The sequence below is a fragment of the Schistocerca cancellata genome, chromosome 9, assembly GCF_023864275.1.
Source record: "Schistocerca cancellata isolate TAMUIC-IGC-003103 chromosome 9, iqSchCanc2.1, whole genome shotgun sequence".
NCBI lineage: Eukaryota > Metazoa > Arthropoda > Insecta > Orthoptera > Acrididae > Schistocerca > Schistocerca cancellata.
Genome location: NC_064634.1, coordinates 189,682,783 through 189,700,920, shown reverse-complemented (window position 1 = coordinate 189,700,920; position 18,138 = coordinate 189,682,783). Strand labels below are relative to the sequence as shown.

The 18,138-nt window shown below is 44.0% G+C and overlaps 1 protein-coding gene and 1 pseudogene across 2 annotated transcripts in view; one reads left to right on the top strand and one right to left on the bottom strand.

The window, feature by feature from the left end:
- Positions 1 to 8,762: 8,762 nt before the first annotated feature.
- Positions 8,763 to 8,879, bottom strand: LOC126102500 (5S ribosomal RNA; annotated as a pseudogene).
- Positions 8,880 to 12,408: 3,529 nt separating this feature from the next.
- Positions 12,409 to 18,138, top strand: part of LOC126100950 (uncharacterized) — a 144,527-nt gene continuing 138,797 nt past the window's right edge. For both annotated transcript variants that reach the window (XM_049911612.1, XM_049911611.1), the window contains exon 1: positions 12,409 to 12,519. In XM_049911612.1, the coding sequence (XP_049767569.1) occupies positions 12,460 to 12,519 (60 nt within the window). In that variant the 5' untranslated portion in view covers positions 12,409 to 12,459. The remainder of the gene's footprint in view (positions 12,520 to 18,138) is intronic.

The window sequence follows — 18,138 nt, the reverse complement described above, 5'->3', positions numbered from 1 at the left end:
ACCAGATGATATTAATACCTTGCCGGCGAGGGTTAGCCGTGTGCTCAAAGGCGTCATATCGCGGACCGCGCGGCTCCTCGCGCCGTCAGTTCGAATCCTTCCCCGGGCATGGATGTGTGTTACATTAGGTAGGTTTAAGTAGTTCTGTATCTAGGGGACTGATGACCTAAGCAGTTTGGTGGCATAGTTCTTAGACCCATTTTTTGACCTTTCGCGTAAATTTTCTTCGCATAAACGGGCATATCTTTAGAATGCGTTGACATAGTTCACTTTTTTACAGCACCAAGGGACCGATACCGCAGGAAGTGCGATACATTTCCGCTTATTATGTCCACCCGTACTCGAGATAAACGGGTTTTAAGGGTTGGGTAGACAGACAGACGATCAAGAATGTGAGACTAGTAGGGTTCCATTTTTACCGACTTACGTGACGAAATCCTAACAACGAAAATAGCTACCACAGTTACTGGAGATGGCCGCATAATAATTTCCCCTACTCTTTATTCGAAATGTTCCAGTTGCAGTCGATACATCAGCATATTAATGGTAGCTACGCTTTCGATTCAAATCACGTCTACAAGAATGCAAATAAAATTCATTTGCCTATACACATGGTAATTCAGATCCCACTATTAATGTCACCGCGTTTTAGATGTGCGAGCATTCCCATTGCTAGCTACGTTAAGGAACACTTCGCCTAAAGAACGTTTTCTGGCTGTGGCACGTCTAATGGAGAGTTAGAAACATTGTAGAATACGTTTGGCAGCTACGTCGCCATTTATTGCTTGGGGTGTTGCAGAATTATTCTGCTAAATTTACTCGCTAATAACAGTTTTTTGTTATTTCGATAAACATCCCGAATGATTGTCACATAAACGGTGACATAAAGGTAGACAATTCATGTTTCTGAGTCCAGGAAGCTCTATGCAACAGAAACTGCAGATCATTTTGCCATTTTCATATCGAAATTGACAGCTTATTCATGTCTGGGGTAATAATAGAGGGCTGTTTACCTGGGTTGTCTGCTAGCGTAGTGAAAGGTGTTTGCTACTGCAAGGGAGGTCTGGTTTGTTTTTGGTTCTAATCTCGATGGTGGCAGATAGACTATCAGTAAGGGAATTTTAAGAAATTCTCGCGCCCCCAATGCGTTTGATTGCTACCTTTATTCTGTACCGGCGCCCTGTGGATGTCAATATGAAACTCTTGTAGAATTTCATACTTGTTACTGCCTACTTTTTCCGCTTCTGTCAGTAATTGAATTGACGTAAGTGTGGCACTGAATGATTTTTAACTGAATTTCGTTATGAATCTTCACGCATTGCTAAATTTGCACACTTTCATGGTAGGTCAGCAACGGTAACCCAGTATGATTGGTCTGAACGGTGACACAGACCACTTCGCCGCCGAATGCGCAAAAATTTGGCTAATTCGTAACGATCTGGGGTACTTTGTCTTACTAAAACAGTTATGTTATCTCCATAAGCTGAAGTTCATTCATATTAGTACAGTTCGTACTAATTAGCGTTTCTTCTTTCATTTATATCTTACATTTAGGTGTTGTGGTTAACACACTAATCAGCGTTAGTAAAGTCTTACATATGATTGAAAACAGTCTGACAAATTTCGGATAGTTTTTCAATTTCACGCCTGTGCATAGTATGTTGGTAGCACTTGGTCTCCTTGCCTGTTATGCTGTGTAGCAGTCTTTAAAGCTGTGCGGATAAGCATAACGAAAAGGCGAGGGGTCTCGCTCGTTTTGTCCACGACTGTACATGTAGACGTACTCACGAGTAGAACTGGCAAAAAAATTTACATGTTTCAAGATATTAACATGCGCTTCGTTCTGTTTTCCTATTGTAGCCGAGTGGCCAGTGGAAGACTCAGGGTCAATTCCCGCTAGTGCCAGTAATTTTTCCTTGATGAGAGGACTGGACGGGGTGCACACCGTCTCGTGAGTTGAACTGAGGATTTACTTGCCGTCGAGGATCTAGGTATGACAACTACCGCGAGAGCACTGTGGTGAAGCTATTTCCCTGTAGACCGCATCCAGATGACGCCATATGATAGAGGAAGACACGGCAGTCTGTCGGCATTGTTTGACTTTCAGAACTTGATTGCGGAACTCCTTTTTCCTATCGTCGCATCTGAAGATGGCCACTGTAGAACAAAACCGGTTATGATTGTGTCATAGAACGTTGTTGCGTCTGCAAATAAAAGGAAATTCATACGTCGAGTCTACAATGGCCTTCCCCTTGCAACCTAACAGTTATTTCCTTGGCGGGTTCGTGGAACAGTTGAGTTTCAAATGAGGTGTCTAGCGATAAAATGTGTTGATGGAGATAACTGAATGAGTTTGAACTGCACATGAAACTAGAGCTCTCAGTACGCGTAAAATACGCTCACCTAGCAAAGTAATAGCCACCTCCGCGGAAGTGCCTTCTGGTCGCTACAGATGTTGTAGCCCCTTACCTAGCCTGCATTTATCGTGAATCTCTCTCCCAGCGCATAGTCTCAAGCAACTGTAAAAAAGCGCAGGTGGAAGAACGGACCCGCAAAATTACAGACCAATATCCCTAACTTCTCAGTTCGAATATAAAAAAAAAATTCTTCAGACTGAGAAGCTTAAGTCCACCACTCAGCGTGGTTGTAGAAAGCATCGCTCGTGCAGTACTCAGCTTGTTCTTTTCTGACATGATATACTGCGAACTATCGATGAAGGGCAATGGGCAGATTTCACATTTCTAGATTTCCGGAAGGCGTTTGACACGGTGCCCCATTGCAGGCTATTATCGAAGGAACGAGCATATGAAACATTTTCACAGATGTGTGAGTGGCTCGAAGACTTCCTAAATAATAGAACCCAGGATGTTGTCCTCGACGGCGAGTGTTCATCAGAGACAAGGGTAGGTCGATTAGATATCTAAGCGTAACCTTGCAAAGCTATATGAAGTGGAACGAGCATTTGAGAACCGTGTAGGGAAGTCGAATGGTCGACTTCGGTTTATTTGGAGAATTTTAGGAGACAGTGGTTCACCTGTAAAGGAGACCGCATATAGGACGGTGGTGAGACCTATTCTTGAGTACTGCTGGAGTGCTTGGGATCCGTGCCAGATCGGATTGAAGGACAACGTCGAAGAAATTCAGAGGTTGGCTCCTAGACTTCTAACCGCTAGGTACGAACAACGCGTAAATGTTACCGTGATGTTTCGGGAACTCAATGGGAATCCCTGGAGGGAAGGCGACGTCCTTTCCGAGAAACACTACTGAGTAAATTTAGAGAATCGGCGTTTAAAGATAACTGCCGAAAGATTCTACTGCCACCAGCATACATTGCGCGTAAGGACCACGAAGATAAAGATACGGGATATTAGGGCTCATGCGGAGGCACACAAACGTTGTTTTGCCCTCAGTCTATTTGAGAGTGGAAGAGGAAAGGATATGTCTAGTAGTGGTACAGAGTAGCCTCCGCCACGCACCGTACGGTGGCTTGCGGAGTATCTATGTAGATGTAGATGTAGATGAACTAGTACCAAACTCTCCATCGCTGACGCAAGTGAAGTTGTGTGTATGTGCCCGTCGCTATAAGACGGGTTGACATGGAGATAGATAGAAGGGCAGGTGTTTAGGACATTCCCATAACCACACTGCGAATAAAGTTGCCCCATTTGATTGTTTATCAACGTCTAGTGCCCAACATATCTGCAAGGAATGAGTGCCACTCGCAGCCAGATAACATGGTGAAAGAAGAGTGATCGCAAAATGATCCTAACCGACACGGGATGGAAAAGAATATAACGCCTTGCAAATAACAGCCGGTTTCAAATCGAACAGGAATTGCTGCTGTCGATCAAATAGTCCATCTCAACCAGTGTCCGAGCGAACATTACAGTTGGAAGTGCATGCAGTTGGTGTCATTTCTCACACCTCCCTAGTCTTCGTTGGTCCTAACAACACAGAAACTGAGCAGCAGCTGAATGGAGGCTTGTAGTGTGGTTCGACGAATTGCTGTTTTGTCTCTTTTGAATGATACCAGTCGTTTAACCGCAATATGTGGAGGATGTAGTTCACACTGCTACACTCGCACCACGAAGGAAATATTCGAATGGGACTGATATCGGTGGATGTCATGTACATGTACAGACAAATCATTACAATTTCAGAAAAATTGGATGATTTATTCAAGAGAAAGAGCTTCACAAACTGAGCAACTCAATAATGCTTTAGTCCACCTTCGGCCTTTATGCAAACAGTTATTCGCCTAGGCATTGCTTGATAGAGCTGTTGCATTTTCTCTCGAGTAATGTCGTGCCAAATACTGTCAATCCCGTGCTGGTTGCAAAGCCCTCCCCATAATGCTCGGAACGTTATCAATTAAGAGAGATCCAGCGACCTTGTGGGCCAAAGTAGGGTTTGGCAAGCACGAAGACAAATAATAGAAACTCTCGCCGTGCACGGAAGCGCATTATCTTGCAGAAATGTAAGCCCAGGATGGCTTGCTGTGAATGGCACCAAAATAGGGCGTACAATACAGTCGACATATCACTGTGGCATAAGGATGCTGTGGATGACAACGAAAGAATGAAATGGCACCCCAGACCATCACTCCTGGCTGTCAGATGGCGAATGACAGGTTGGTATCCCACCACTGACCACGGCGTCCCCAGACACGTCTTCCCTGATCATCAGAGCCTCCAGTCTAATTGATGGGAGTAAGATTGTCTTCAGTGATGAGTCTCGCTTCGAATGGAGACCTGATCACCAGCGAATACGTGTCTGGATACGCCTCAGAAACCAGTGGGATACCAACCTGACGGCCTGTCAAACTGGAGTGATGATCTGGGATGCCATTTCTTTTAATAGCAGGACCCCTTTGGTTGTCATCCGCGACAGCCTTACAGCACAGCGGTATGTCGACGACATTCTACAGCCCGTTTTTCTGTCCTTCAGGCTAAGCCATCCTGGGCTTACATTTCAGTAAGATAATGCATACCCAGTTACAGATGGTGACAGTTACTACTGCTTGTCTTCGTGCTTGCCAAACCCTATCTTGACCAGCAAGGTCCCCAGATCTCTCCCCAATTGAGAACCTTTGCAATATAGTGGACAGGGCCGTCCAACCAGCTCGGGATTGGGATTTTGACTATTTAACGCGCCAATTTGACAGAGTTTGGCGCCCTATCTTCCAGGTCACCCAACAGCTCCATTAATGCCAAGCCGCATAACTACTTACGTGAGGGCTAGAGGCAATGGAAATGAGCGTTTGGCGTCATTGGCCGGGAGGCCCCATACGCCAAGGTCCGGCCGCCTTGGTGCAGGTCTTATTACATTCGACGGCACATTGGGCGACCTGCGCGCCGGATGGAGATGAAATGATGATGACGATAAGACAACACCCAGTCCCTGAGCGGATAAAATCCCCGATCCAGGCGGGAATCGAACCAGGCCCCCTTAGGACGGCAGTCCATCACGCTGACCATTCAGCTATTGGGGCGGACTGGGCCAGAGGTGAACTAACGTGTTATTAATTTGTGAAGCTCTTTCTCTTGAATAAACCAACCAACTTTTCTGAATTTATCTGTCTGTGCATCTGCATCACATCTAGCGATATCCATTCCATTCACATAATTCCTTCGTGATGTTTTTTCGTCTTAGAATGTGTTTGAAGGGAGGTGATCGTTCAATCACTTGGACTCACTCATTCAGGTTGCCATGAAAATGAAGCGGGATGCACATTTTGACTCGACCAAGCGTCGGCCTTTTCCTTCCACATCTTCATGATGTGTATGCTGTTGACATTCCCATCTACCAAGATGCCAACAACTATGCCCACAGAGCTGTATGGATTCGATTCTGCTTCAACGAAGAGTGAGAAGCCCAACTTCACATCGACTGGGCCGCTAGATCACTCGACATTTATCACGTATTCCACTCACCTTCATCTGGTTCTTATTAAAGTCATAATTTTGTCCTCCACTTTTGCCTTCTTTTTTTCATAGACTTCCTTTTAATTCCCATTATGCATCTCTCCGTTCGTCGCAGAGCAAACCTTAATTCCTGAATGGCTTTCGCGTTAAAATCCCTTATGTCATCAGTCAAAAGAGGTCATACGTACCGCATATAAACTTTTGCATACTGATACTGGATGCTCCGTTTTCAAAACTTAACCGTAGTCCGGGCTGTTTTTACAGTTCTGGTTATTTCTTTTACCGTCCATGTTGTGGAAGTAATGTTCACTTGTCTTCACTAATAAACTCTATTAGCAACTATTTTGTTGATTGAAAAATTGACAAGTGAATGCTTTCCTTATGATATCATTTTCAGTAAATGAAATAATAGTTTCGGTTTGTGAAATTCGAAGCAACGTACAATATGTTTCAGTCAGCAAAGACAACACACTAGAAAGAGATTCGATGAGACAGAACTCGCATTGTTCGGCGGTAGGTCGGTGGGTAGTAAACGAAGTGATGTTCTGTATGAACTTGGAGTATGATTTATGACGGATATTGGCAGACGCCTAATTACTATTTTTTTCTAAGTTTGTGAGAAACAAGCAGAAGCAACCGTGTCATTGATTTGTAATTTTTTATTAGCAAGACACTTAACAATTACATGAGAATTTCATTTATTTAAATGTTAACTAAACAAATTGTATAAACAGCAGATGTCAAGCTGAGATTCATTGGAAGTATCTTAAGCAAATTTAACTCACCACGAAAGAAGCGGCTTACAAGACCCTTGCTCTATCGGTCCTTGAGTATTGGTCATCATTCTGGGAGCCTTAACAGGTTCAATTAACAGAAGAGATAGACAAGATACAACGAAGAGCAGTACATTTCGTCAGAGGATCGTTTTGTCTCGTCCCACATACGTCTCCCGAAACGACCACGTGAGAAAATAAGAGATATTGGAGCTAATATGGAAATTTGCCAAAAATCATTCTACTCACGTGCTATTCGCGAACGTAACGGAGAACGGGTGAAAAGATAACGGTTCCAGGAGTACGGTACTCCATGTGGGCCCTACCGTAAGATGTCTTGTGGAGTAGAAGTCGATATCATTCACTACTTCAAAAATATGAATGTTAATTTTTTCCATCTAAAGTTTGGTGTCAACCTAATATCTGATATCGTACAAGGCAACGTCTTACAAGGAGACCGCGCTTACTCGTCATCAGCCATTCCATTCAGATTTACGGTATACGCAGGGCTTTTAGAAAAAGTAGTATTTTTGGCGGGCGTCATGGGAGTAATGAGCCATTGACGTTAGCGTAGTTTAAAGAGATTGGCTGGCGAAGCGGAAAGACTAGAGAAAGGAAACCCGAAGGTTGTGGAATCGAGTCGCTTTGTTTTCAATTTGTACGTTACTTAAACTGCAAATAAACCGTCTTAACGTTCAAAATATTGCAGTTGATGTGATGAAATTTCTTCTGTTTATTGACTCGAAGGGGGCAACAAATCCACAATCACAGGACGAGACTTTTTCAGGATGAGTAAGGGCGCCAGCATGCAGTGTGGAAGTGATTCACCGCAAATCCATACCGCTAGGGCAATCCTGCGATGTCTGTTCTCACCGTCAGCTGAAGAGTTTGAACAAAAAAAAAGTTCCAAACTGCTGTTATCTTGTCGAGACAGAAAAATTCAATCACATCCCAAGAGGACTTATCAAAATACATTCCTCTGTACATCACAAGCTATTCTCGCCAATATTAGGCGGAAAGATACGTTACGCTTAGTTTAATGAAAAACTAAATGAATGTAAAGAAGGAAAGTTGCCACTCACCATATAGCGGAGATGCTGAGTCGCAGATAGGCACAACAAAAAGACTCTCAATTATTAAATTGTAAGAGTTTCTTTGTTGTGCCTATCTCCGACTCAGCATCTCCGCTATATGATGAGTGGCAACTTTCCTTCTCATCATATTGTTACATTCCATCCTGGATTTCCCATTGTTTGGATGTAAACAGGGTTTGTTTTTGTATGGAAACTTTAAGACCACCAAGTAATCGAAAAACTACGGCGTTTATAACGTGCGCAGTATGCCGAGAAAATTGCTGCTTCCCTTGTTTTTACGATGACTATTATCCCAGCACGTGTAAAGCATAAAATATAAAACAATAATATCTAATGTTAATTACAAAGTTGGCGTGTACACCTTACAATCCCTTCGTCGCAATTTATTTGCAATCCCTAATTTTCCGCCGGCCGCTGTGGCCGAGCGGTTCTATGCGCTTCAGTCCGGAACCGCGCTGCTGCTACGGTCGCAGGTCCGAATCCTGCCTCGGGCATGGATGTGTGTGATGTTCTTAGGTTAGTTAGGTTTAAGTAGTTCTACGTCTAGGGGACTGATGACCTCAGATGCTAAGTCCCATAGTGCTTAAAGCACATCTAAAGTCTTTCTTGCATTCATAGCGCCGGATTTGCATCAGGTTGCCACAACTGGAACTAATGTTTTTTCTAGGGTAAATCGGTTCCAGATTAACGCATTAGCATATCTACAAAGTTTCGCTGCCATACAGTAATTACAGCCCACACTTGAGCTCCGTGAGTAAAGCAAGCAAAAAGCACTCCGTCATCAGGCCACAAGTGGCCCATCGGGACCATCCGACCGCCATGTCATCCTCACTGAGGATGTGGATAGGAGGGGCATGTGGTCAGCACACCGCTCTCCCGGTCGTTATGATGGTTTTCTGTGACCGGAGCCGCTACTATTCGGTCGAGTAGCTCCTCAATTGGCATCACGAGGCTGAGTGCACACCGAAAAATGGCAACAGCGCATGGCGGCTGGATGGTCACCCATCCAAGTGCCGGCCACGCCCGACAGTACTTAACTTCGGTGATCTCACGGGAACCGGTGTATCCACTGCGGCAAGGCCGTTGCCGAGCTCCGGGAATAGATGCATTTCAATTACAGCCACCTGGTACATAAGAAAGAATAATTTCTGCAACACATGATGTGCTACTGAATAGTGATCTAAGTTTTTGCTTTACTTCAATGACTTTTTCCTCGTTAGATTGCTTATTATTTTAGAAAAATTAATATGGCTTGCTCTTTCGTTTTCTGTTGAAGATACTGTCAAACCAGGCACTCGCCGCTGACTCATTAACGAAAGGTAAGTAGTTCTTTATTACTTTTAGTACGGAAAATGAATGCTCAGCTTTTGCTACAGTCCCTGATGTTGTTAGATTCTTCAGGATGGCTACGCATTTGTCAGTGTAAGTTGATAACAGTCAGCTACGTCTTAATAATAAAATCTCTCTGTCTCATGTACACCAGACTGTTTCGGTGTTTGTACATTAAATGCAGGTGTTATCAACATGTACTGTGCTGAAAACAGAGGAAAGAACATTATCCGAATGATTAATTTCATACTTAGGTATTTTATTTTTAACATTTTCGTCACCAGCAGTAAATATTAACGAAGTTTATATTTCTGTGTCTGCTTCTATAACCACATTTATTCCATGCAACTATATATTTAGTTGCTAATAAATCGTGTCAATCACTGCGTTAAAAACAGTTCGTCGAAGTATTTCTTTACTGTCTTTTTTTAGATTATTAGGGAATTTATACTCCATATCAAATTTTCAAAGATGTTGAAGACTTCGCCAAGCAGTTGAATGACACATTGATGCTATTTCTAACCGCGCCAATTCTGAAAGGTGATACAAATTACAACATCAGTGATGTAATTCCAATGGATGAGGTGATATACTGATTTTTTCCCATAGTGCTTAGAGCCATTTGAACCAAATTTTCCATTGTGTTCCATTTTCATTCCTTTTATGAATATGTTAATAAATGAAATATACTGAGCTTTATTTCGGTTTATTTGCAGTGTAATTAATGTTAAAACTGAGAGTAGGAAATGTTCCCACATAGCGGTTCGAACCGACGACCCTCGGATTACCCTTCTATGCCACTTACGCTGAGCGAACCGCTGCCTGCAAAGGATGCTCACAAAAACGGCTCATCTCTCGTCCGACTCGCGCCAAAAATGTTATTTTTTCTAAATGCGTGGCTAACTGGAGTTCCCACTTCTGTCACTTTCACCTCTTCCCTAGCCTAGCATATACCGTAAATTACACGACATCGGCGTTGACGAATAGGCTCGGTATGCTTGTCCAGAAAGGTTGAAAACAACTGGTACATATGTTAGTAACAACGTAAATGGAGTCTTTGGAATCAATCTATGACTGTCCAGAGACTATTGGCCAAATAGTGTATATTTCGAGGGCGTGCTGAAACGTAAAACCTCTGAATTTTTCAAAATGGCTCTGAGCACTATGGGACTTAACATCTGAGGTCATCAGTCCCCTAGAACTTAGAACAAGTTAAACCTAACTAATCTAAGGACATCACACACATCCATGCCCGAGGCAGGCTTCGAACCTGCGACGTTGCAGTCGCGCGGTTCCGGACCGAAGCGCCTAGAACCGCTTGGCCACATTCGCCGGCTGAATTTTTCATTCTGTTCTCAATATCGGCTGAGGTATTACACGTCAGACATAGTACTGGGTCAACTTTCCCGCTTCGCTGATACAACCTTTGCCGCCACAGGGCTCCGAATTGTAGCGTGCAATATGGCGGTGTGTAACGTAACTATGTCGGTGCGTGAGAGGTCCCCCGAAAAGTGAAAGCGCAAATTCGGAGAGATCGTCCAAGCATGGAGCACCCTCTCCTTCGGCATTACAGCGCCAGACCATACACGAGTGCTGGGACACCTGCAACAATCCGACGCCTTGGGCCCACTGTCATCGATCATCCTCCGTACAGTCCCGACTTGGTCCCATCGGGTTCTCATCTGTTTCCAAAATTTGAAGACCGCCTTCGGGCTCAAATGGTTCAAATGGCTTTGAGCACTATGAGACTTAACTTCTGAGGTCATCATTCCCCTAGAACTTAGAACTACTTAGACCTAACTAACCTAAGGACATCACACACATCCATGCCCGAGGCAGGATTCGAACCTGCGACCGTAGTGGTCGCGCGGTTCCAGACTGTAGCGCCTAGAACCTCTCGGCCACTCCCACATTCGGGAACTTCACATTGTTAGTGATGGTACGTTGGAAGCAGCGGTGAGGTTGTGGCTCCGTCAGTGAAGTCAAACAGTCTACAGTGACGGTATCAACAAACTGGTCTCTCGTTGGGAGGAACGTGTTCGTCGCCTGGGTGACTACGTTGAGAAATAAATACAGTATGTACAGACGAAGAATAAAGACGTAGAATGTTAATAAAGTTTGTTTTATTTTTAAAAAATCTTTACGAGTTTTCGCATAAAGAAGTAGGAAGCATCACTTTTCAGGACGCCCTCGTAGTAAACTCCCCAAAAGAATCGAGCACCCACGTATCAATGAGCATCAAACGTCTGATTAAAAATAAGTTAATGTGTTAAATGTTTGACGTTAAGCACGTAAGCGACAATAGGTTTGGAAGAGGTTCGTTATTATATTTAAAGGACTTCCTATAATGCAACCTTGGTTCGCAGCCGGGCCACTTGGAGTGCTTCAAGTTTATCAATCGATCACCTCGATTTCCGCATTTGTTTTGGTTTCGTTAAAAACAGAAGACGGTTTCGTAGCACTGTGGTCCTTATTACGAGTTCGTGTGTGTGTGTGTGTGGGGGGGGGGGGGGGGGGTTGAATGAGAGAGAGAGAGAGAGAGAGAGAGAGAGAGAGATAGAGAGAGGGAGACAGAGAAAGCTCTATTTCCGTATCTTAACACGGGCCTTGCGCTTAGTCCCTTTGCCCTACAGACCAACCGACCAACGAGCCTTGTGCATCTTATATTTTGATGTTCTGTGGTTAAGCATTTAACATAAGATTATACCCGTTAATGAGTAGATTATAACAGAATGCTAATTTTTAAAATTCGGTCACTAAATATATGAAATAATGAAAATTAAAATTTTGTTCTTCTGGAAGCAGTTAGAGAGGCAACCTGCAGCCGGTGTAGTTCACCGTTCACCTGTCTAGTGACATATATTCCAAAGTTGTTCACCAGCTTATTGTCGTCTTTGAGCACTATAGTCAACTGTGTTCTATTGGCGGTTTTGTAAGTAAAAGAACAGTTCATACAGAACAAAAAATATTGTAGAAAGCTGGCCGGTGTTGGCTTTCATCTTCAGGTGAGCTCCTTTCAGTTTCAGTTGGTGTTGACACGGATACATAAAGCATCTTCTCGGCAAGGTATTGTGTGACTGCCTCTCGACGCGACTCCAGCTCCATTGGAGGGGCGCGCCGACCGCGGCACTGCCATTCCCGGCCAGCACAGGTGTGAATGGTGCTCTAAGAGAATTGTGCAACCAGGCCGTGTTTCGCCTCGCCTGCCCCTCTGTCTCTCGCTGCGGCTGGTGCCTGGTGGGGCGCCGGGCAGGCGTTGTCCGTGCTTTGGCGCGCCTTCGCCGTCGCCTTCGCTTCAGTGCCACGGAAGCCGCCGACGGGAGCCGAGCGGAGCCATGCATGGCGCGACCGTGCTGCCGCCTGGTGCCGGCCGCGGCGGCAGCAGCCGTCTACGCTCTGGTGAGGACCGCCGTCACGTGTCATGTTTTGCTTCCTCAGAACTGTAAGCTGTTGTTCTTCTCTGGCAGTGCAGTGTCAACGTCCGCGGTCCGTTGAACTGATAGTTCACGTTCTCCTAACTGTATTCAGTTTTCGTTAACGACGTTCACATAAACGCCATACAGTTGCATCTCCAAATTGCACTGCTCATTATGCCGTGCTGTAAGGCTGTTACAATATTAGTTTTCTTAGTCAATGACAGGGACTTCTGCTGTGATAATCTCGAAACCAGTAATGTCAGTGCTCAATTCTCGTCCATCAACGAAGCTTTCACGACCTTGTCAAATGTATCACTTGTGGTACTTGTACACGACGCTCTTTCGTATCTCTGACATCTGTAAGAACTATCAGATTTTCTTGACAGTGTTCAGGAATGACCCGGAAGAATCAATATCCAAGGGGACTTTAAAAAGTAAGTTCACATTATTGAGGCAGGCCACGTAACTTTTATTAAACGCTGTATTACACTTCAAACTGACGCAGATACATGACGCCATTGCCAACGATGCCACCAGTCTATATAAACAACTGTCTGAACATCCTATCAATAGTTCGATTCCTCGACGATAGAAATCCGTTCCTTGGTCACGGAGTCATTCAGTAGCCACTTTGTGAACGTCCTCAGCGTTCGAAAATCTCTTTCTCTAAATGTTATTTCAGTTTACTCAAAAGATGGAACTGGGATGGTGCAAGATCTGGACTTTCCGATGACCGCCACTCACGTTTGTTGTCGCGTTGACCAAATTGTTAGCGTCAAATGGTTCTAACGGCTCTAAGCGCTATGGGACTTAACATCTGAGGTGTTCAGTCCCCTTTAGAACTACTTAAACCTAACCAACCTAAGGACATCACACATCCGAGGCAGGATTCGAAACTACGATCGTAGCAGCAGCGCGGTTCCGGACTGAAGCGCCTAGAACCGCTCGGTCACAGCGGCCGGCTGTTAGTGTCACTTCACTGCGGCTGGACGAGAGATTTTAATTACTCCATATACCGCCAGGATTTTTCAGCGAATCTATATGTAAATAAGAAGTTTTGCCCCCAAGAATCATACTGTTCCGCGTACTTCAACACTGGAGTACGTTTCCATTTCACTCGCTCTATGACGCACCTGTTATCCTTAACGCAGCAGAACTGTCTCTCCAGGAAACATGAACTCTCCTCTGACAATGTGCCAATCTTGTTGTGCTATGATCTTAGCTACCTTACTTTCTCAAGTCCCTAGCTAGTAGATTATACTTTCGCATTTTCCAACTAATTATTTTTTGTTGTGAATCTTGAAATTTTGCCAGCCTCCTCAATAACAGCGGATCTTCAGGGATTGCAGGATACTATCAAGCACCATATTTCATCTGACCACCGTTCAGACAGTATCCGGTGTACCGTCGTGAGCATTCTCCTATAGCTTACCAAGAAGACGTCTGGCAGGTGGCCAGATGAAATATCGTGCATTATAATACCTTGCAGTTCAAGAACATCATCGATTATTTCTTTGTAATCTAGTTGTTTCAATTAATAATTGTCGAAGCTTGAAGCGTGGAATCCGAATAAATATTTTCCATAGATTGCAAATTGATTTGCGAATGTATTTTTTAATCCGTGCAGAATGTCTTAAGAATTCGACAACTTCATCGCACCTTATGATGCTTTCAAACCATATGCAGAATCAATGCAAGGAATTTCAATTTAAAGCAGTGAATTGTGGTGCGCTCCGAAAGTCGATAAATGCAGCATATCAGCAGAAGAAGCCGAACTATCCTATCACAAGATTAGCAATATCTATCTTGTATCTCTCATATTATTTAAAGTTCAATGGTAAATCTGATGAGGTGACTTTAAATGCAACGAGAAAAATAAATCAGTTTGAGGAGAGGGCACAGTGAATGCACAACAGTATGATATGTTAGACACAACTTGGACAACTTGCAGGATCATGATGTGATTTACTCTGAATACTGCCGGAATATTTGGGGCGCTTATGAAGGCAAACGTAATCAGATCCCCGAAATGGACTCAAAAGCACGTTGTAGATATTGTATCCAGTCGGGTTTGCCCACACATGAGTGCTACCGAGGTGCACGCTATTTGTAATTGCTGTGTGAAAAATGGCGCTTAGGTAACACTGTTGTATAAATTTAAAGAGCCACTGTTTTAGGTGAACTGTGAACCGATTTGTTTGCGTAAATTGCACTTTTCGTGTAACAAGCATGGTATCTAAAATAGATATATGAAGAGATCAGAGATGTGAAGATGTTAGCTACTTAGAAGAATATGAAGAACTATGAACAGAAATGAAGAGAATTTGAAGAAATTGGCTAACCAGTAAGTCGTCTGGATATAGTGTGAAAAGTAATGATCGTATGATACTTCCTTGAGGTACACCGGAAGTTATTTTTACGCCTGAAGATTTTCCCCGTTAAGAATTATAAGCTGTGTTCTGTTTGCTAGGACTCTTCAGTCCCATCAGAGAGCTTATCTGATATTCCATAAGCTCGTACTTTATTGATTATGCAACAGTGTGGGACACTATAGAACACCTTGTGGAAGTCAAGGAACACGATATCAACTTGGCCGTCGGCATCTGCTGCAGAGGCTCGTGTGCGGGAAGGGCGAGTTGCGTTTCACGCGATCGCTGTTTGTGGGACCCCTGATTCTTACAGAGGAGATTTTTGGTCTGCAAACATATAACAATACACTACCATGCATAAGACGTGTTTCGAAATCCCACAAAAGACGTCAGCTCCATTTATTCGAGGTGACGGAGGCAAGCAATATACCGTTGATACTGGACGTACTGGAGAGTTGACCATTTCTCCATATATGAACGTCTCATGGATGGAAGCGCCTAAACAAACAAACAAAAATAAACCCAAAAACCAGGCAATAGGCCCGTAACGTATCAGACATGTTTGTATTTGCGTTACGAGTAGTGTTAATAGTAGACTCTTCGTGTATTGTACATCTTAAATACAGGGTAAGAATAAAGTCCGGGAACACTTTCAATTATTTATTGCACAAGAACTAAACATTGTACAGACGTCATACACATTGCACTTTGAAGAGAAACTCTGGAAGTTTTTTTTTACAGACATTTGATATGCGAACCATGAGAGACCCGGCAGACGTCAATACGGTAATTGAATTCTTGCCATACCTGTCCCAACATGGCATCGTTGACTGTGGCAGTCGCTTCCCACATTCTCTCCCGAAGCTCTGCTATATCACGTGGTAGAGGCGGTACATACACCAGATCTTTAATGTGTTCCCCACAGAAAAAAGTAACACGAAGTGAGATCTGGTGATCGGGGAGGCCATTTCATGAAACAGCTGTCTCCTTCCGTAGCACGACAGATCCATTTATGCAGCAGCTCCGTGTTCAGGTACCCACGAACTTCACGATGAAAATGGGACGGAGCCCCATCCTGCTTAAAGGTGAACGGAGAGTCCGATTGCATTTGAGGCATCAGCCATTGCTGCAACATGTCCAAGTAGGAATATCCAGTGACAGTGCTCTCGGCGAATAAGAATGGCCCGTACAGTTTTCGACGTGACAAGGCACAAAAAACATTTACCTTTGGGGAATCACGCTCAAATTCAATGCATTCGTGTGGATGCTTTGCACCCCAGATTCTAGAGCTGTAGCACACTTGTATTTTGTCGAACTTCAACATACAGAAAGCTCGCTCCGCACCAGAAAGCGTCATGTTTGCGACTAGCGCTGACTATCAGCAAATTACCAAACTACGCTGTGGCGATATACATGAAAAAGAACTTTAAGGGTTTCTCTTCAAAATTCAATATGTATGATATCTGTACAATGTTTGGTTCTTGTGCAATAAATAATTGAAAGTGTTCCCGGACTTCATGTACACCCTGTATAACGGAGACACCATTTGACCCGATTGTGCACGGTATAAACTTCAGATGCCTTCATGTAGGTGAGATACGGTCCACCATCTGCGGTGAATGTGCATCAAAGCGTCATTGCAAGGCTTCGGCAATAGCTTCCAGATACAGGGAATGTTCGTTGCAAGCCACTGACAAGGCCAACCAAGAGTAAACACTCCATAACAGGACCAATATCTGACTATACTTCACTACAAACATTGTCTGGAATGTAGTTATATGGAGTGCTTAGAGGAGCTGCAGTTCCCTGACATACTGTATACCTCAAGCTCAGTGCAGCTGCTCTTTATGCTATGTGCCTGGCACTGCGTATTCCCATTTAAGATTACCAACATGGACCTGTTTCTAGTGGAATCAGTGACATCAAGATTGTATCATGAATGAGTGAAGGGATGTACTCTTCAGAAATGAATCCACCTCATTTTGCGGGATGGTTATTGCATCACATTCATCTGGAGGGAGCCACAACAGTCACTGAAACATCGTGAAAAGAGATTGCAGACTAAGATCAGAGCATACGGAATAGTTTATCAGATACGTTACTGGTTCGAAGTCTTGATGACTGATAGAATCCAGTGGGTTTCCGGGACAGTCAGTATTCACCAGAGACGAAGATGAGGGTAATGTCATGTAAGCTCCAGGTTAAGTCTGTAGCAGCACTCCTGTTCTCCAGGTGGATAAATGATTCGTCGGATTGGTGGGCAGCAGTGTTAGATTGCTTGCTGATGACGCTGTCGTCTATTGGAAAATGGCGTCGTTCGGTGACCGTACGAGGATTCGGGATCACTTGGACAGAATTTCAATTCGGTGCTTTGAATGACAGCAGCTTGAAATATGGTTAAATGCAAATGAATGGGGATTAGTAGATAAAACATTCGTGTAATGTTCGAATACAATAGTAATGGTATGCTGCTTGTCTCCGTCACGACTAAATATCGCTAACGTTGGTCTTTTGTAGGATTTGAAACACTTTTTTGCTCATGTGCTATGACATATTAGGAGACCTAAAATCTCCTCGGTAGGAATCAACATGGATTCCGCAAACAAATATCGTATGAAGTTCAGCTCGCTCTGCGCCCCATTAGACTCCCCACGATAATCCCGTACTGTCGCTGACCATTAAAGTACGAACGTAAGGAATTTCATACCAGCTTTGTGGTGGGATTGAAGAGTCCCAAAAAATCAAATGGCTCTGAACACTATGAGACTCAACATCTGAGGTCATCAGTCCCCTAGACTTAGAACTACTTAAACCTAACTAACCTAAGGACATCACACACACCCATGCCCGAGGTAGGATTCGAACCTGCGACCGTAGCAGCAGCGCGGTTCCGGACTGAAGCGCCTAGAACCGCTCGGCCACAAATGCCGGCTGAAGAGTCCCAGCAAACAGAACAAAGCGTATCATTCTGAACAGAGAAAATCTTCAGGCGTACAAGTAACTTCGGGTTTATCTCAAGGAAGTGTTATACTATCATCACCTTTCACACCAAATCCAAACGACGCAGCGGTTAGCGACGGAAGACTCTGGTGATGCCGTTATTCGCAGAAAAGTCCCTACGTTAGAAAATTGTAGCGAAATGCAGGAGGATCGACGCTTAGTCCAGGAATTGCCAGTTGACCCTCAACATAAACAGATGTGACATATTGTGCATAAATACGCGGAAAGACACG